This window comes from Sparus aurata, chromosome 6, assembly GCF_900880675.1.
Source record: "Sparus aurata chromosome 6, fSpaAur1.1, whole genome shotgun sequence".
Lineage (NCBI taxonomy): Eukaryota > Metazoa > Chordata > Actinopteri > Spariformes > Sparidae > Sparus > Sparus aurata.
In genome coordinates, this window is record NC_044192.1 from 29,413,677 (window position 1) to 29,434,470 (window position 20,794).

Sequence of the window (20,794 nt, forward strand, 5' to 3'; positions counted from 1 at the left end):
CTTGATTACTGACAACTGCTGGGATCCTGTGGGACACGCTATCAGCGTGAGAAGGAAGATGGAGAGGGTTGGAGAGGGATGGAGGCAGGGAGACACAGGGAGCGAAACGCAATGGGAGAGTTGGGGGAAATTAGATGAAGAATAGCTGTTCTGTTAAACTCCTTGGGGTGACGAGCGGCACACAAACAGATAGAAGGAAAGGAAAGGAACGGAACGGAATACATTTCCATTTATTGAGCGCAGCGGCTGGCTGCCTAATTAGCGCACTGTGAAGTTTCAGTCTGTCCAAATCTCCTTTAATTGATCCAACCCTGTATGATCATCCCATCTGCATAAATAGTTTGATGCCACCACAAACAGGGACTAATTTGGTGTTTATTTGATGGCACTCTGCGATTCATCCATTCACTCCGCGTCCGACTTATTTCTAGCAATGCCGCTAAATGAACAAAGCAGCATTCTGCTATGCAAAGGACAAGCGTGCGCGGAGCTGTGCTTCCTTCCCCGGCAGTGTTTTGCTTCCAGGAAACAACAATCATTCAACCAGGAAGTCATTAGAGGACAGTGTGCTGCAGGCACCCGTGGGATCATGAAGGGCTACGGCGTGCTATGGGCTAATGTCACACAATAATGGGAATCTGTGGTTTACACTCTTTGATAGCCTCTTTTATGTCTCGTCCACGCTTAATGGTTCAGGCCTGTGTTGTAGTCCTTTGGCTTTACACACACATCTCTCTCTCTCTCTCTCTTTATTTTATAGCTCTTTATGGGCTTAGTCAACTCACGTTGCCTTAAGGGCACATCAAACACCCCCCGCAGGTTACACAGCCATGGGCTGGATACCAGGGGATCATTCAATACCACGGATCTATCCAACACAATAAACACAAACCCTCACCTACTCTATTATCAGGACAGTGCTGCATGTTGTCGTCACTAACACTGTGTAAATGTCACAGGTGTATGCAAAATAGGAGTTGTTACAACAAATCTGGATAAAGTGTCAAAACTCCAAACCAGGTCCGGTCAATTTTACCTGCTCTGCAAAGGTCAAATCTCTGCATATAAACAGCAACAAAATTAGTTTGGAAAGGCTTAAGTGCTAAATATTTACTGACCGACTACTTGAAATGCTTTACATTATATCATCATCATCATCATCACAAAACGACAGAACACAAGACAATTCCTGTATTTTTCAGTATGGGTCTGACTATTATGATTATATAAACTATTGTTAAAAGTCATAGTAACTTCTCTCCCGCTTTTCTTTATTGTGAAAAGCAGCATGAGCCTAAAGAAAAAATAATTTCATGCATTTTATTCCAAATCAAGATTAATTTACTCAAGGTTTCTGAAAGTAACTCAAAACTGGCCTGTGGATAAGCTATTGTAGCTAACGTACATCAGGGCTAACTGCATGGTCATCCTTGAGCGTCGTCATCATCGGGGCGTCGCTAGGAGTGCAAAACATCTTTAAGGGCTTTAGCCCCACAGACGGTGTTGCCTCAGTTACCCTGAAAAAGTAATCTGATTACTGATTACTCCATTAAAAAGTACAGCCAGCACAGAGTGTACAACGAACCTTAATATTCTCATCTTTAGCTGACACAAACTCAAATTAATGACTGTATTTCCAGCTAGAAAACGTGCATCTCTCTCTTCCCTCCATTGTTGTTTGCGTTTGTGTCGCTGTGTGGTGTTACATGTGAGTTGTTCTCCAGCTGAAAACGTGACTTGTCGCACACGTGACATCACTCCCCGAGACGCAAGAAGAAAGCAAAAAATATATATTTTATTAGGAAAATGACAAAAATAATAGTAACGCATAGTGACTTAAATAAGCAACTTTAATCTGATTACTGGTTTGGAAATATTAACGCGTTAGATTACTCGTTACTGAAAAAGGTGGTCGGATTAGAGTAACGCGTTACTGGCATCACTGTCCGCAGATAGAGTCTTTTAATGGGAGTCCGGGGGGACCTTTTGAAAATTGTGCTGTTAAAGATGCAATTTCAACGCAGTTTGAGAAGGAAATGAAGGCCAATCTTTGGGGTCCCCATCGTCATATTTCAATCACAAATTCAGCTAATTTTCCCTCACTACAGGCCTGCTGAGTAATGTTCATGTTAAATATATCAGACCTGTGCTGTGTGCATAGGCTGTTACAGCAGGTAGAACATTCGCTGTTATAATTTCTTCACTTCATTGTCTATCTACATTAGGCCTGCAGTAGGCTTTGTATTGTATTAAAAGAAAAAAATTGTCATTTAACAGAGACTACATACCCAGACTACACCCACAATCACAATTCAATTTTTCACGAACCTGAGCTGATGGAGGTATTATCAGGGGTTGGGGGAGACGATGTCTCACTCTCCACGTCTTCTTGCTCTGGCTGCGACTTTTTTTCCCCAAAGAATCTCCATATAGCCATAATAAGTAACTACTATAAATGCTGCAATGGTACTAAACAGTAGGCTCATAGACGAGCTCTGGTAATATCAGTGACTCATGGAGGGGGAAAGAATAACACAGATGTTGAATTTGCAACAAATTATTCTGACTCTGCCCATGTATGGGCATATGCCATAAGGAAAGTCAGGTCAGCTTCTGCCCAGTTTGCGCTGGTGATAATGTTGCATTTGTGACTGCTGGCCGTTCGATATGCAACCACATAAAAACCTCTAGGGCTATTTTCATCATCAGGCAATTATATATGTTTTTTTTTTTTTGAAGGCACAGAGATCCGGGGCTATTCCCAAAACCTCCGGGGCTATAACCCAGAATGCCCAGGTCTAATGATGCGCCTGGTCATAAAAGTCCACTGTTCCATTGCACAGAGTTCTCCACTACCAGGTTTTCTAGTTGAATTATTACCGTAGTTAATGTAAAAACTTAACTTAAAATAGGTCAATGTTCACTTTTGGTACACAAACACCATTCTCCTGGGTGAAAGTGCTATGTTGGACCCATCAGCCCTCACCATTCACCTCCAGATGTGGACATTCTCGCTCTTAATGCTACATCACCTGAAAATGTTTCTGTATGACTTTAGTGCGTGAAGATGAAACACACACAAAAAAAAGACAAATGTAAGATTGATTTCATTACATTTAATTAACTAGTAATTTTCAAATTATTACTTAGCTGTGCTATTTGTGTTCTTTGTCTTAATCCTGAGCCAGTAAAGACGTTTAATGTAAATATAAAAGCCGAGCGAGACTTGCAGCATAAAGTCAGGTATTTATATTGCTAGACGAGACAGTACATTTCATTGATGGCGCCTCTAGCCAAGTGTAGAAAGCACGTCATACACAGCAGTTATAACAGGTTGGTGTGAGGGGTCGTGAGTTTGAGGAATACATAATGTGCAGGAGATAAAGCCAAATTAATGCCATTTCCTTGCTGAGGTGCATTGTGGGAGGAAGTGATGCCAAACACTCAGGGCTCAGACAGGCTATCACAGAGCCCTTCTGGCGGCCTCTCAGTCACGCTTTAGCTGTCATAGCTGTCAACCATAATTAAGACGGCGTCTGCCAAATGTCTGGATGCCTTTAATAGAAACTACTTACTGACTGGATGCCTCATATACCCAGGAGCCTGCTCCGCTATAAGACTCTGTCTCCAGTCTGAACCACCTGTATACGTAGGCACACGAGCACAGACTACATGACAATACGGTTACAAAGTGGGGTTGAAAGCACGGCTGTAATTTTCTATTGTTCAGTATTAAAATAATGATGTAAAGTGCTCAGAGCACCTGATGGTTGATTAATCATGTGGATTCAGAACGAGCAGAAAACAATCAGAAGATTTTTGACCTTTTCAGACGGGGTTTAGAGATAACCAGATCTCATTTGCTGTCTGATGCATTTACTCTCCCCCCCTTGAAATGACTCAAAATTCCCTCAAGCAGTCTAAATTTCCAGTAATTTCAACTGCAAGCTCGTATGTCTAATTTCAACTTGCTTTACTGCTCCTTTTTACGCTACTGCCTGTCACTTGGGGAATTGCTGGCACACTATTTAATGGTTCTAAAATATGCTCTCAATTCTTTTTGAATGTTTCAGTCGCAGATTCATAGCAGGTCTGGCACCTCAGTGAGTGGCTTTAAAGAAAGAAAATGACACTGCCATGCTGGAATAGACTATTGATTTTTCTATCTTGAGCAGACTAAATTCAGTGTCACCACTGGGGTTAAAATATTCAGATCTGACAATAAACCTTTGCACTCGCGGGGATGCTGGAATTGCTGCTAACATGAGTCACTGCAAATGGGTGAACTGCTATGTTAAACAGCCCTATCAAACGCATCTGTGCATCTGCAAGCTACACGGGCATCCTTGAAAATCGCTGTGTTTGATAATGTCTCATCTTTCCCCGCTGTTATACGAGATCTGTTTTCTCTTTGTTGAACATGAGGGAAATGGCAAAACTACATGCTTTTTAACTTCCTCTTAAATTTCAGTTTTGCATCGCTTTGATCCCTCCTGCTGTGTGCCTGTCACTTTTCAAAGCTGATGTGCCCTGCTTTTGATGGGGAATAGGAATTCAAATATTCTGATAGGCCATCCACACAAACATCCAACAAAATGACAGGGGAGGAAATAGGGAAGCAGAGGATGAAAGAATGAGAGAGATGGGCTGACAAAATGGAAACAAAATTTCCAATTATGGAAAACGTGGAACCTCAAGTTTTTTTTCCGCCAGTCTTCAAACTTTCCCCTCCTGCAAAAAAATACAATAACAGCCTCGCACGCGATAAAGAGGGGTGAAACATGTCAATTGAGTGGCATCATGAGAAGGGAACGGTGCGGACGGCGTTTTTAAAAATAGTCACAGAGGAGGCCCGTGAGGGAGAAGCTGCAGAGAGCTCAGGTTTAATATCTCTCAAGTGAGAGCCGCAGACAGCCACCGTCGCACACAGTTATCCCTGATACTCATAAAGAAGATGCGCGCCTGGGCCTCGGCACACAGCCATGCTAGTCCATTATGGATCGGAAACTGAATGGGAAATGAACCAAGCTCCATGCAGCTCTGAAATATGTATTTTTTTTTTTTTTTTCATTTGGTGTGCTCTCCTATTCTGTCTGTATCTGCAGCCACATCAGTTTGTCTGTCTCTATCTCCTTCTGTCTCTCACCCTCCTCCCGTTTCTCCCAGTCGGGAGGAAGCAGCAAGAGTCCCATCAATATAAACGAGCATGAGCCGCCACCTGAGGAAGGATTGTCTGCTCTGGTACTGACACTGTTATTCTGCCACTGCACTTCACTTTCCCACACGGTCAATTGAATTGAATCCTTGGAGTTTCTAAAGGTTTCCGGAGGTAATGTTCCTGTGAAACGGATTTGGATTTAAAGATAATAGAGTGAGACTTTTTTTTTTCCTTGACAATTTAGGGAAACAAAGCTGGAACCTTTTGGGGCCGATGTTTTTTTCCTCCTCCAGAGGAGCTGTTTTTAATGTGATGTATAAGAGGAAAAGACAATCCAGTTATAGGTGCGTGTGAAGAGACGCTCGGAAGCAGACATCTGAGAGAGCAGAGGCACGGATACGTCTTTTAATGATCGGCAGAAAGCATTCTGAATGCTGCCAGCACATCCAATAAATAACCTTCAAATGAAAGCCCTTGGCCCTCTTTTGAGAAACTGATATGAACACTTTCGAGGAGGGATGTTTTTTATCTGAAGCGCGTATGGATCGCAGATATCTGGAGGAAGTTCCTCAAATTCTGACCGTGAACCGTTCTGATGTCTCAGTCTTAAACCTTGAATACCCTCCTACTCCATCCTGTGTGTCATTCATCGTTACCCAGAGGAGAGAAAGAAGTCCCGGGCGCTTTGACATTTTGTATCTGCTCAAAAATAGATTAGATGCTTTCTCTAGAGCGTGCACGCGCGCACACGCACCGCCGCTGCCTCCACCTCAGACCATTAACCAGAGCGAGGAATGAAATGTAGGATTGGGAAAAAGGGGCAATTAGAGGGAGAACAAATATTAATGGAAGTTAAGAAGTGACTCACAAACCCAATTACAGCATTAGCCAGGCAATTTAGATGAGCTCTGCGAGAGGCGAGAATCCTGTTGAAATGTACCAGCGGTCTCTCTGCATTAACAATGGCATTAATTCCCCTGATTCACAGCGAGGGGAGAAGAATAGAGCGAATACAGCCATTCTGTCTCCCTTATAAAGAGAGCTGCATTGTCTAGTTCGGCGATGGGAACGGAGGAGGAGGCAGAGGCTGGCGATCTTGTCTTACCCGCCCAAAACAGACCGCGGACCCCCGGAGAGCCTCAACTCGTTAGACGGCTCCATTCTCCCGCTCGTCCCGATACAATACGACAGGTAAACCGCGGTGCAGGTTCGAGAAATGTCCCACAAGATGATTAAAGTGAAGACACGGTTGGATGCTGGAAGGCTGACTAAAGGGAGAGACAGCAGTGGAAAGAGATTGATATGGATGTAGTGACGGAGGAAGTGGGGGGCCAGGGAGGTGCTCACTGCTGCTCTTGCACTTTTCCTCTCCACCTACCACCATTGTCAAATTGCATCCCTCAACCCCAGCCGCTGCCACACGCTACCGTCGGGGACATGCGCCCCTGACAGCCTGGCCAATCAGCAGCACCCTGAGGCCAGTTGAAAGCCCTTCTGGCATGCCTAAGGCTAGCGGGGTCCAGCCAATCAGTTAGAGGCCAGGCTTGAAAGGAGGGCCATGCTTGGCTCAGGGAGCCGCCGAGGCTGCCAATGAGAGTCCAGAGGGGAGCTCGAGTGGCTCAGAGGGAGGCTGCCAGAGGGGTCAGAGTGGACGAGGGCAGACTGACAGTTATTTAGTGAGAGGCAGAGCTCCGTGTCACTCACAACAGCACTCAGCCTTTGTACAACCGGGCCGGCTCTAATGGGACTGTCACCTTCTAATTGTCCGGCCGGGGATGCTGCGAATCGCAAACAGACACGCGCAATGCACAGACAACACACAGCGACACACACGCACCCCTCGCAGACACAGGAGCAAAACCAGCAAACAAAAGGGCGAGGTGCACAAATGGTTAGACGCGAACGCTCGCTCTTTATATTATGCTGCGAGAGATTTCTGGGAAAACAAGGTGCAGTAAGACTAAACCAACCTGCACATCCATTAACAGCAAATGCCTAGGGCTCATTTATATATTACACCTGCTGCCTGACATTATGACTGCATAATATGTGAATATATTTGCTGCCTGCTGAGTACACCAAATTAAGTTGAATCCAACTTTGCAACATTTGTAACCTTTATTGATTTAAAGAGGCTTCGGCAAATCTTTCGTGTAATTGTCTTGATAACAAATGGGTTCGAATGAACGATGACGAGAATTTGCCCGACAACCTTGTAAGTGCCTGTGTGTGTCATGGAGGCCTGTTTACCCGTGAGATTATCCAATGTTACTGTCATCTTAAATCTGGATTAAACAAGTATTTCGTTGCTGGAAAGGTGGCCCTTACTTCAAACTGGTGCTGTCTATGAGGGAGAAAGTCGCAAATATATTTGAAGCCGGAGCTGCACCACAAGAGGAAACAGAGGAAAAGCGCGAAGTCCAATGGGAGCTGAGTTCCCATAAAGTCGGGTCCCAGCTGCCATGAAAGCAGTAAAATGATAACACATCAAAATTATTCTTTCCCTGTAAAAAAGTGTCAGTTTGTTGCGGCATCTGTCTGCTTCCATGTCTGAAGCGTGTCGTACCTCCCAGCAGCTGTTTGAACGCACAGTTTCAACAGATTTATCGTTTACATCAAATGTATCAAAGGATATATTCTTCTGACGTGAAATTTTACAAAACCAGTAAAGAACACTAATATCGGTTAGTGAGTTTGAAAAAAAGGGCACAATTTTGAAATGTGTCGCGAGAAATTATATGAACTTTGTGAAACGCTGTATGCAAATAATTCTTAACTATTAAGGCCTTCCTGCTCATTCGGCAAATGTTAAACAACGTGAAGATATTTCTTTCTTCTGTAAAAATATGTGCACATCCATCCGGGAAGTGAGATCCAGTCACTCGGGACACATTTAATGCCAGGTGGGAATTGACAGGTTCTCTCTCTCTCTCTCTTTCTCTCTCTCTATCTCTCTCTCTCTCTCTGGTATTCACTTGTCGTCCGTTTTGATTCAAGGAACCTTACATAGGAGGAAGGGTCATTTCATCTCTGATCTTGAGGTCTTATTGAGGTCAGTGGGAGAGCTTTTGGAGAAACGTACTAAACCATTTTCGTGTCATATGACTTCTGATGAAGAAATGCCTCCAGAAAGTAGAACAACACATTTCAGAGAGTAGGTGTTTAATCACTGATGTTTTTCCCCCAAATGATTGGCAGGACTGATAATATTGTGACCAAATGGGGCTGGTCCAAACTAATATCGCAGATGAGACTGAAATTACTGGAACGGGAGATTTTCACAAACAAACTTGAGGGATGAACAACAGATGGACAACATGTCAGAGGTTAACCCACTCTCTGAAGTGTGTTCTTTTATTTTCTCTCGTCCGTGGCCCCCGACACAGGTAGTTCTTTGATGTCAGCTTGGTGTGTCCGAGCCTTAACGCTGAATCAACTGTTCGGAGTGAGAAGTGCGCTTCTGGATTCTGGGACGCACTCCGGGGATCGTGTCGGGAGGAAAGGGAGTGAGGGGTGTCCTGATTTCAACCAGAACAAGACGTGTCAACGCACTGCGTCTGCTCCTTGAAGCCGAGAGCAAAACTCCCTCTGAACCTCCATCACAGGCAGACGCTGCACGTGGATGTGAAAAATGTGGAGACATAATGAGTAACTGACTGTAAGAACCGAGCTTAACGGCTCCATCGATTGAACTGTTACTTCTGTGTAATACCAATTAGAGAATTAATTATAATTATAGTCATTTTGATGGTTCTGGTTAATTAAATGATAATCTTTACCTGCTGTCAATAACAAGTGGGAGTGACTGTACCGATCAGTCACGATGATTGCTGCGGTTTAGTACGGAGCAGCTTTTCACATTCGCCTTTACACATGTGATGTCGTGTTCGTCCGTTTGATAGTCAAGGACACAGCGCTCTGTTACACTAATGAAAACTATGGAAGCTACCACAAGACTGAACCACTGCAGCTTCAAAGGTTACATACTGTCGCTGTCTAGCTACAACTATCTGTGATGTGGAGATATAATTGAGTAATGGCCTCCTGAACAGAGAAAGATGCCACATTCCATCTCCGAGCTTTTCTCTATTCTTTGTTTTGCTAGCGAGTCTCTCACTCTCATAGAACCAGATACTGAAAGCGAAGATGGCTTCTCTCCAGTCCAATGAGAATAACTCGCCTGCAGCATATTTAAAAAAATAAATAGTTTCTAGCTCCCGGGTTAACCTCATGGTCATGTGACCTCAGTGTTTCACCAGGATGGACCTGGTTTCCCAGGATGCAGCGGTGTGCACTCTTCGGCGAGCACCGTGAGCGTCTCAGCCTGCGCTCTGAGTGCAAGTTGTTTTTCAGTCATTTGTGTATCTGAACTCACATCTTGTGCATGGTAAGTGATAGTACTCCTCGTAAGAGAAGTTTTTTGCTGGAAGCCTTTATATATTAGTAAGTCAGGTGATATGGTGTAAAAAACGGAAAGTCTGAGGTCTTTTTTCACAGTGAGTCGAGCTGGGGGAATGGATCTTGCAGAAGACTTGCATATGGGCGATTTTGTGATTTTGTTAGTTTGAGTTTCGCGTAGGTAGTGTTTTTTTTATTTTCTACCTTTTGACTTAGTACATGAATTGTTTCCAGGTTTTTATTAGAGTCTTTTCATTTTTTTTTTAGCTGCGCTCTGGTTATGTTTAGGCAATAATCCACGCGGTAATGTTTACCATGGTTCGGATCAAACTAATAAATCCACGTTCAACTTAGATTTCACACGCGAGAAGAAAAGCGACGATCACAAACAATGATATCAGTTTGGAAGTTACAAGCGGGGCGAGAACAGACATCGGGCGTCCCTGTCCAGCCAAAGTTCGTTTTCAACATGGCAACATTGCACAAAAATATGGTTCTGAAAACATTTGAAGCCCCAAAATAGGCAATGTCATTACAGAATCTTGACTCAGATTTGAACAGCACTTTCATGAGCAGCGTGTGTTGGGATGCTGCTGTCCTTTTTTTGAACTTTATTGAGTAAACGAGGCCAGCATTTCCTTTTGGTGTGACACTGTGGTGCTCGAGAACGATACCCAGTGGCAGTGAATGTCTTGTACCTGACCTTTAAAGAGCTTCAACCCAATTAAAACTCACACTTTTGAGTAAAGTGCCTCTTTTTCTTTGGGATGTTCACACTGTTAACATTTGACAAAACACTGAAGCTTCTTGTACGTTCTGACACATCTGAAACTTCCTCTGTAACCGCCGATGGCCTGATGGCTCAGGTTCACGCTTTCCTTATGGTGACTGCTAACAGTCATACGGTCATATCATGCTGTCATGTTTTAATGTAGTAAAGTTAGAGAAAGAACAGCCCAGACCAGCCAGTGAACAAGACACAACCATCTGCCAGTCATTTAGGTGGTACCACACAGGGATGATTTTCAGGATGTCGTTTATTTTGTAATATATAGAAATATACATAAAAAACATCCTGTGCTGAGGACGTGGGATTGAGTGGAAGTTCTGTTTGTCCTACAGTTCTCCCCACTGCCTCTCTCAGAAGTGAAGGAATGCGAGCACAAGTGCTTTCCATCTGGTAAATGGGCCGGGGGAATAAGTAATTGATGTGAAATTTTTTTTTTTTTCTGAGCCTGTGCAAAGAGTTCTGTTAAGCGTTAAATTTAGATAAATTTGGTCTTGAATAATGCAATATAATAGTGTACATTTTGTCCGACTACCTCAGTGCTCTCATGTATTGGTGGAAAAAAAACAACAAAACACACACACACACACACACACACACACACATGCCCGCACATAGGCACTAGGCACAATGGACGCGACGTATTTCAATGCACAAGAGATGCAATAAAACTGCAAACAAAACAAGCGGATCCAAAAAGCATATTACGAGCTCATTACGAGCTGTAATGAAATACACTGAGCAATATGAGGTTGTAAATAAACCACCGTGTTTTCATTTTGGGGACTGAGCAAACAGCACTACAGACATTACAATGTCATTGAGCTAACTTGCACTCCCCCCCCACCGCACACATATATCACATATATTTGAGCTGCTCCGCACAGAGCACCACATTAGAAAACCAACAAAAAGCCACGTACTGGCTCTGTTAATCTAAAGTGAGCGTCGAGTTTTCCTCCGCCAAAGTGTGGAAAGTTAACTTAAATGGTGGGCAAACTTAAACATTTGTTTTTGTTTTGTGTGCTTCTGTTTGTGTTTGATAAAAATCCCTCTAAATGAGGAGCCCTCCGGTCATTCTCACCGCGACACATTCAACCCTGCACCGTAGCGTGTTACATTACCCATGAGCACTATTATAATGGGCTATTCAAAATAATGAGGTAAACCGAATCATTCTGAGACGCACTCTAATGTGCCGGTTCACCCACTCACCTTAGGACCTTCAGTTTTCTCCATGAATGTCAGTGTATGATAAAGACTATATATCATTACTGTCTCATGGAAATGCACGCGGAGAGGCAAAAGAACTGCAAACGCAGACGTTTCTCTTTAGTCTTTCCCTCGGCTTTGGAATCACATCATATTAAAACCGCCGTCCACAATGTGCTCAATTATTTCCAGCTCACATTGTTCGTTGCCTTGTCCTAACGGTGGGTCAGGGAGGGGGCCAGTGTTTGAGGCCTGGTTAAATGAAAGGAGGGTCTTTTCTCTCCTATATTCCGACTGCTTTCCATCAGTTGTGCCTCATTGGCCCCAGTGTAGGTGCTGCAGGAGACGGTTGAGATGAGAATGCCACAAATGGCCTGAAACTAATGTTGGCCTCCCTCACCTCGCAGATTTACAGCACTCTCTGAAGACTTCCTCTTTTTTTTTTTTCTTTCTTTTTTTTTTTTTCCTCTTTCAATCTCAGCCCGTCCTCCCCCTTTCTCCTCTCTCCCATCTCCCACCCTCACTCCCTTTCACTTTCTGAGTATTTCTTGCCATCCACCTCAGTATCCATTTAACCGGAGCTGTTTTTCAACCTCTCCATTTCCCCAGCACTTACATCTGTCATGTCAAATGATCTGACGGCGCGGGCTCGGGAAAACATATTCCATTTGAGCACAATGGTAAATCAATGGCATCAAAGCTGCGCCACGTGTGGTTCTTCATGGCTGGATCTCACATATCAAGGTAAAAATGGCCGGCAGAATGGTGCTCTTGTACACTGGTGGCGTGTGTGTGTGTGTGTGTCTGTTTTGTGTGGGAGAGAGCATTTTCTCTTTGCTTCGAGGAAGTGAAAGTAGCTTTTAGAGGCTGAACCAGAATATTGCCAATTGAACTGACGGGCTGTGACACTGATGGTGGCGATGTCTCAATGCACTGGAATATAACCCATAATAGCACCATAGATATAGTCAACTAACAGTGACGGAATAAACAAAAACCTTATGATGTAATTAATCAATAATCACAATTAAATCAGCGGGAGTTTGTTTAATGTATGGAATTGGATTTGTCTGGGCCGGATCAAACATCGTAGAGCAGCACAGCTCCATTAGCCTCTCATTGTGCTCTGTGTCCTGTCGCTCGTTCCGTCTCCACTCTCGCTGAATCAAAGAGAAAACCACACACCTCTTTGGGCGTGTCAATCGCATCATCTGATGCCTGCAGAGCTGTAATTACACTCCGAGGGTTAATTGGTCTTTTTGAGCGGCGCTGAACCCGACTGTGTGAAGGCTCGAGTGTAGAACCACAGGTGAAGGAAACTCAAAGAGTCTCCACAGCCCAGGAGAGCTGCTGTGTCCTGAAATCAAGTGCATATGCTTTAAAGGTTGTTCTTGGCCACTTCAGAGACCGGCGAGATAAAGTACAAGTTCCCCACCGCGCCTCTCCCCGGCTGCCTGTCAGAGCGGAGAGTCGTGTTGCAGAGAGGGCCAGGGAGCAACGGGCAGCATGAGTCACAACTCCCATGGTGCACTGCTTTCAGCCAGTGATGGAAGGTGATTACAACTAGGTACTATACTTAAGTACAGTCATGAGGTATTTTCCTCTATGTGACTCCGCTAATTTAGCCTTCGACGGCATTACATTTTCGAGGCAAGTACTTTTACTCCACAACTTTAATTTGACATCTTTGGCAACATGTTTCTTTGCAGATCACATAAAGTACTGCACCATGGCCAAAGTACCGCACTTTTATGAGTTCAATTATTTCTTTTGGCAAGCGGATTCAAAATTATTCTGATAATCACAGAAATGTTGTGATTGTTGTCAGATCCGACAATTGGTCAACCCATAGTGTACAGATATACATACACTACTGGTCAAAAGTTTTAGAACATCCACATTTTTCTATTTTTTTTTCAACTGAAATTCAAGCAGATCAAGTCCAATGAATAACTTGAAATGGTACAAAGGGAAGTGCTGAAATGCTAAAGGTTAAAAAAAAAAGGTAAGGTTACCCAATATTGAAAAATAATGTACATTTCCAAATGAACATAATTTTTTTTACCTACATTACAATTAATGTAATGTAATACAATTCATGTAATATAATGGCCTGTTAATGGCTTTGTCATTTTCCAGTTTTTGCAGATATTCTAAAGGCTTCTTTTGCATTAACGAGAGCAGCTGATACCTTCAACCGTGGCTGTTCTGCCTCTGTGCCAACTTGTGTAGCCTTATGAAAACTACTTATCAGTGAGGCTAATTGGAAAAAAAGGCTTCAATCTGCTAGGGTGCATAAATATTGGACTCCGGAGCAATAAGGGTCTGAGGTCTGATGAGTCCAGATTTCATTTCACCTGTTCCAGAGTGATGGGCATATCAGGGTGAGAAGAGAGGCGGATGAAGTGATGCACCATTCATGCCTAGTGCCTACTGTACAAGCCTGTAGGGGTAGTGTTATGATGCTGTTGCTCCAGTTGGTCAGGTCTAGGTTCAGCTGACTGCCTGTTTATACCGACCAGTTTTTTTTCCAATGGATTTGTTCTTCCCTGATGGCAGGGGCATATTCCAAAATGACAATGCCACGATTCATCGGGCTTAAGTTATGAAAGACTGGTTCAGAGAGCATGAGACATAATTTTCACACTTGGATTGGCTTCCACAGAGTCCAGACCTTGACCCCGTTGAGAATCTTGCTGGAGAAGACTTTACACATCAGCCTACAAGAATCTTGGCAAACTCTGGACGGAAATCAATGTTGTGACATTTCATAAGCTTGTCAAAAAGATGCCATGGCGAATGTATGCCGGAATCAAGGGCAGTCCAATGAAATATAAGAGCATGTGGGCCCTTTTTTGGTGGGGCCGGGCAGTATATTTCAATACTTATATATCATTCAAGTTTAAATTTAAACTTCATCAGTCATATAATGCAATATCTTTACTCAAGTATGTTTGACTTAAGGATACTTTTAACAACATTGTTTGTGGGTACAGTATGCAGCGATGGAGCATAACTAAGTACAGCTACTCAAATTAAGTACAATTTTGAAGTATTTGTACCAACTCGAGTATTTCCAATTTCTGCTACTTTATATTTCCACACCACTTCATTTTGGAGCCATGTAAACACTTTCACTCTACTTCACTAGTTAGAAGTTACTTTGCAGATTACATGCTGCATCACAGCCAAAGTAGTGCATTTTTCATTATTTTAATACATTTTATTGGTAATCGGATTGTAGAAAAAACAAATCCCATGATCAGAAAATTGTAGAGCATCAGATCTCATAATCGGTGAACCAGTAGTAAACAGTATACACATACATGTTCGTACTGCATTGGAGTCATATGTAATTTTGCTTTTATTATATGAAACTTATGTACATTTAATATCAGTATACAACACTGCTTTCAGTATAGCCGGGCTATGGCTGAGGCACACCAATGTTGTGTTCACTTACAGTATGTAAGCTAGAAGATGTTCCCTTGCACACACACTGCACACGCACACTCAATCCAGCCCAACCTCAACACTCACATGCCCACAAAGGAAGCCCCTTGAGGTTTAATCCAAGCATCTAACACCCGACATGTGAAATGGGGATAAAAGAGGGTCCGTGTCTCCAGCAGGGCAGCACAATTTGGTGCCTCCCCTGACACTTCGCGGCCCGGCTGTGTGTGTTTTTGTGTGAGGGTGAGTGCTTCCATGCTTTGGTAGAAAATCTGCCCTCTTGCCGACACATTGGTGAAAGGCGATTTCCGTAATCCGGGAGTGTAAGCCTCGCTGTACAAATGGGCATAAGGGACTTTGTGTGTATGTGTATGTGTATGTGTATGTGCGTGTGTGTGTCTGAAATGCCAGCAGAAAGCTGAATGTCTGTCTGGGTGTCTGATAAGAAGCATCTCGTGAGGAGAGTTTAAAGTAGCAGCACAGAGCTGAGAGTGCGATGCCTCCATGGGAAATTTCTCTTGATTTTCCTTATTTCTAATATTCACTGTTATGCACGGGTTGTAATCAATAAGTGGTTACATGATTTACATTGAATGTGGGAATTGTAGAGTTTCACACTGTTTCTGTGATTGGTAGCTGGGCTGCAGGGCAAAATTAAATCATTTGGCTTCCCGGGGTCACATAATTTAAATTACACATATATATGCACAAACGACATGGTTACCATTAAACTGGTATTGCAGCAATAAAAGATGAATGTGCACCTCTAATGCACACTTCAGACCAGCAGTTAACACCTTTTTTTTTCAGCAGCAGTGTAGTTAATATGGTGGAAAAATGGAAAAAGACATATGAGAAAAAATCCACTATACAATGCTATTGTTTCACAAAGAGTTATTTATTTTTTGCATTCAGAACGTACCAAATTAAATTATGGCCATCAAACGCACATTATAAATGATTCTTTTCATGACTGTTGTGGGCTCAGTTGTTTTATTCTTTTCATTCAATGTGCTTTGACGTTTTTCCCTTGTTAATTTCCCGCTGCCTGTTATTTTATCATTCACTGCCGAATTAAGAGGGAGAAGTCTGTTTGAAATCACCTTCCCAGTGTTTAATGACAATGACTGTGTGCTACATATAGTGCAGCCGAGCGGAAGAACGCCAGCTCCGCTTCTATTTGAGGACCCTGCCAACACAATATTGTCAAATTGCATTTCATCTCTGCCACTTTTTACAAATCTAAAGAAAAGAGAGCGTATGCTTATTTCTTTTAGTCTTGATCTATAGCGTTGTGCGCACAAACCTTTGTTGCCCGTCGTCAGCCATTCTCTGCCTGTGTTTTTTGGTTTTTCAAAGTCGATTTATTGTGATTTTACAAGACAGCGCTGAACAACAAAATGCAAGCTGTAGTCCCGTTATGCTACACAAGAAACAGCTCTTTCATGTTGGAGTGTTGAGGATGAATTCAGAAGGGGCACAGCCCGAGGAAAGACGCTGCTCTGTAGTCTGGCGGTACGACAGCGAATACTTCTGTATCTTTTGCCTGATGCTCACTGACGCTCGGCGTGTGGGTACCCTGTTGGCAGTATAAATAGACGCGTCCTGTCCCTGAACCATGCCAGTTTGTGATCTTTCCAGTCAGGAAGAAGAGCTTTTTCTCTTCCTTTCAGTGTAACGTGTGTGCGTAGTGCTCCTTCAAGATCAACACCCCCACTTATCATATAGTATTACTCACAAATAATTTACTTCATTCAGACTCTGTAGGTGTGTTTTTTTTGTCCAGATTGACAGTGGTGTCTCCATGGTATCAAGAGACAAAACTGTCTTTAGATTGGAAAGGCAGCTAAATACAATAAAGTACGATTTTTGTATTTTAAGGCTCTTATTTTCCCTCCTTGATGTTATTTTTATTGTTACTCGGCACTGATGTCAGCATTTACTCCATTTACACTTTATTTAATTACTCTATTCTATTGTGGTTGTTTTTATATATTCTTATGTTATAATAATTTCAAACACTCTCTGGCACACAAATATCCTTTGGGATTAACACATTTTGTGTCTTATCTTATTTTATAAAAAAAAAAGATGTCTCCACATATTAAAAAGGACATCACTTCCTGCCTTGCTGTACGGCAATAGTTAGAAAAAAACAAACTGAATCGTTGAAGCGAGCAGGGGAGCGGCAGTAATTTCATCCTTTCCACGCTCAGTATTTAATGTGCGACTTTGCATATGCTCAACTTTGTGTGCAGCTATATCACTGTAAGGCAAAACCGAAATGAACTGAAATCATGAGCATCCATCAAAACAAATCAAATGAAATTTATGTTAAACGGCTTTGTTTGCTGCAAAACTCTAACTTAATCAAACCGCCTGCTTTCGAAAGCCCCCCTTTCACAAACATTAATCTCAGTTTGTGGATTCTTTGGTCTCCCTAAACTCACTCAACAATACAGATGCCATGATCACCCATCTCTTCAGATGTGCTGTAATGTACAAAGAAGAGTACAGTGATGTGAGCACGAGTCCACCGGCTATATTAACAGTTGCAGGAATGCCGCAGAGAGAGACAATACTCCAGAGTAATCTTCAGATCTGTTCTTCTGAGACCAGGCATGAAGTGCATATTGTGTGCTTTCCATGCAAGGATTTTTGTTGTCTACCTGTCTGTGGAGCCCAGTCTCGCAGCAGACAAATCATCTGGCATCATGACTTTCATCGGAGACAAGAGCAGCGATTTAAGCCTGCTGGGTGTGCTCGATAGAAAATACCAGAATGCTGAGTCTCTTGCCCTGGTGGTGATTGTGAGAGATATCATTGTATATTCTCCATTCTTCTCTCTCGCCTGACCTGAGTTAATAAATTCAGGGCTCGGCTACCTAGTTTTCCTTGGAATCTCAGCTTTCCTCTGCAAAGACAAGTTATATAAAGGTTCTGCGGTCGTCACCATCCTGCATCTGGAGAAGATGTGTGGTATTTGCTGAAATTATATGAAGTGTCACTCACTCTGACAAGCATGTGAGGGAAGGGTCCGCGGGAGTTTTCAGGCACATTGATAGGCGGGATGACCCAGTCTCTCTTCTGTCGCCTCAGCCCATTGGCGGAAGAGCTCCTCTGATGTTTCCGAGAAAACTTGATAACTCTGGGCTGGGAGTCCCATACTCTTGACAGCATTTCTTCAACGCCGACCTGAAAAGAAAAGCACATCATATCATGCCACGTCTCCCACTGAATAGCTCACGCACGCTATCATTTGAAGAATGCTATTTTGCCATGACAGGTTGGAAGATGAATCTGTAAAGTGCTGTAAAATGACAAGTTTTCCTCTCTGCTAAAATTGAAGCCAAAATACTGGTTGTCACGCTAACAATAAACGCATTTTGGGAGAGTGACAGAGAGGCAAACATGAGGAAATATAAATATAAACATTTATCTGAATGCTGCTGCATCATATTTCACGAGGCCCCGTGGCAATACACACTTAGCCTGCACCAAGCCTCCAGCTTGTGCCTGCAAAAGCCGGACGTCCCCCAGGCTACACGGCTGGGTTCTGTCCACTGAGGCGCTGTGCTTTGTCCGAATCACTGCACATATTTTTGAGTCAGACAAAATCATTCCCGCCCGCCCCCGTCCTCTCTGTCCCCGATGAAGACGAAAAAAACCCCCAATATGTTACACTTTGCCCTGAGAGGAGCCTATCATCAGATAATACAGGTATTGATGAAATACCAGCGTCATAACAAAGGGGGGCTGAGGACAGGAACAAGAGGCAGTTTCATTGATGCGGTAGTCACTTAGAAGACGAGCAACTCGCAATGTCACACAGTCGGCGAGAGATTCTTTGATAGAAAATGTTAGAAACACAGTGTGGAGACGCAGGCTGCAAGCAGCAATTATTTTCATTGTCCGTTAATGAGCTGATCATTTCCTTGGTTTATTGATCAGTTGATTTGTTTAATAAAATGTTAGAAAGTGGCACAAAATGTCGATCAGAGCCCAAGATGACGCCCTCAAAGGTCCTCAAGATATTTGCTTTTATGTTCATGAGGAGTAAACAAACCATACCTACAGTACAACAAATATTTGAGAATATTAACTTTTGTTTTACTTAAAAAATGACTGATAAATTACTGACCAAAATAGTTGGTGATTCATTTCATAGTTAATATTAGTATTAATCAATATTAGCAGTGTAGACCTTTTCAATAAATATAGTTTTCCTCAGTCCAGAATCTGTCCTCGATCTGTTTGGATGTGTTTACTACTTATTTTCAGAGCTGTAGTAGCTTAGTTTTTCGAACATCATTCAGCAGGGACGCAGGGAGTCAGTCACAGTGTGGGGGTGCTGAGGGGCGAGTCTATATACTGACGTCATTGTAAATGGCACTTGACATTCAGGTTTCTGTGATAATTTGAATGGCCAGGATAACTTTTATAGTTCTGTCTTTGCATAAAAAACATTGTGTGGGCTTGTCCAGGATGTTTACTTGGAAACAGCCTGGCAGTGAGATCCGACACCTAATGCTGGGTATGAACTGCTCAACTGTCCCCTTGTGATCCGTAAACCAAAGACGCATGCTGCAAGGGATAAACAGACTCATAGTCTGCAGTATAGTTCATACACTTGATTTATAAACTACATAGTTGTAGATTGTAATTGTAGTCCATGTGATATCACAGCAATATGGGCACCTCCTATGTAGGAATGTATGGGCAGAATATATATATATATATATATATATATATATATATATATATATATATATATATATATATATATATATATATACACACAACCCTCCAGCTGTAGCTGCAGAAGGAAGATTGTGTTTTTTTCCGCCAGCGGAAATAAGGGTTGGAAGGGTGTGTAAAAGACTGAGTGTTTTTTTCCCGACTCTCTGTGGTGTCCTCCTGTGTAAGATGGTTGTATTGCTGTAATCCAGCTAATCCTATTGTTGTCTCTGCGCCCCGCGCACGCACACACACGCACGCACGCGCACACACTCGCTGGCAGTGTGCCGCTGTCACCTGAAGCACAGTGGAAATCCTGCTGCTCATCCCACCTGGAACACACACATCGCAGTCACACGTCTGCACACGAGCGACCGCAGACGTGTCGCAACACCAAACACAGGCCGGCAGTTCATCCTATCAATATACACCTGCTTTGCAGACTGTAAGCTACACCTAAGCTGTGCATATTTTTCATGTTTTGGTTCAACTTCACACATTCACAGCTCAGAGGATTGGACGGTGAGCTCAGCGCAGACCTGTAGACAGCCGAGGGGTTGAAGGTTTAGCTGGTGGGCAGGAGGCTGACGTAGAGGGAGCGAGGCGAGGCGACCGGGTGGATGGTTAGAGGACAGAAAGAGGAACGAGGTGACCAGATGTGTTTCCCAGATAAGATAACTCTCGTTCCAGCACCGCTCATCCAAAACACTCACCGGTACCAACTGGCACGGGGGAGGCAGGGTGCTGCCAGCCTCCTCAACGGGCGGCAGGTGGAATTAGTCTCTGTCTCTGAATGTGTGTGTGTTTCTGTTTGCAGATGCTCATTTGAAACCAGCAAAAAAACAAGGGAAAACAAACCAGTATTAAAAAAAAACAAACATGCAACAGAGGATAAACAACACTCTCTGCCGCAGATGACAGTGAATCACCAGGACTGTCTACACGTCCGTGCATATGGACAGTTCTAACATGTATGATACATTGGCACTGCTCAGTCAGCGTGCTGCTACAATGATAAAGTCCTTATCTGCTTTTACGGCTATCAGCAG

At 43.1% G+C, this 20,794-nt stretch overlaps 1 protein-coding gene across 2 annotated transcripts in view; it reads right to left on the bottom strand.

The window, feature by feature from the left end:
- The window catches only part of cdh4 (cadherin 4, type 1, R-cadherin (retinal)), a 239,700-nt gene that overhangs the window by 69,840 nt on the left and 149,066 nt on the right, over positions 1-20,794 (bottom strand). For both annotated transcript variants that reach the window (XM_030421043.1, XM_030421042.1), the window contains exon 5: positions 18,021-18,203. In XM_030421043.1, the coding sequence (XP_030276903.1) occupies positions 18,021-18,203 (183 nt within the window). The remainder of the gene's footprint in view (positions 1-18,020; positions 18,204-20,794) is intronic.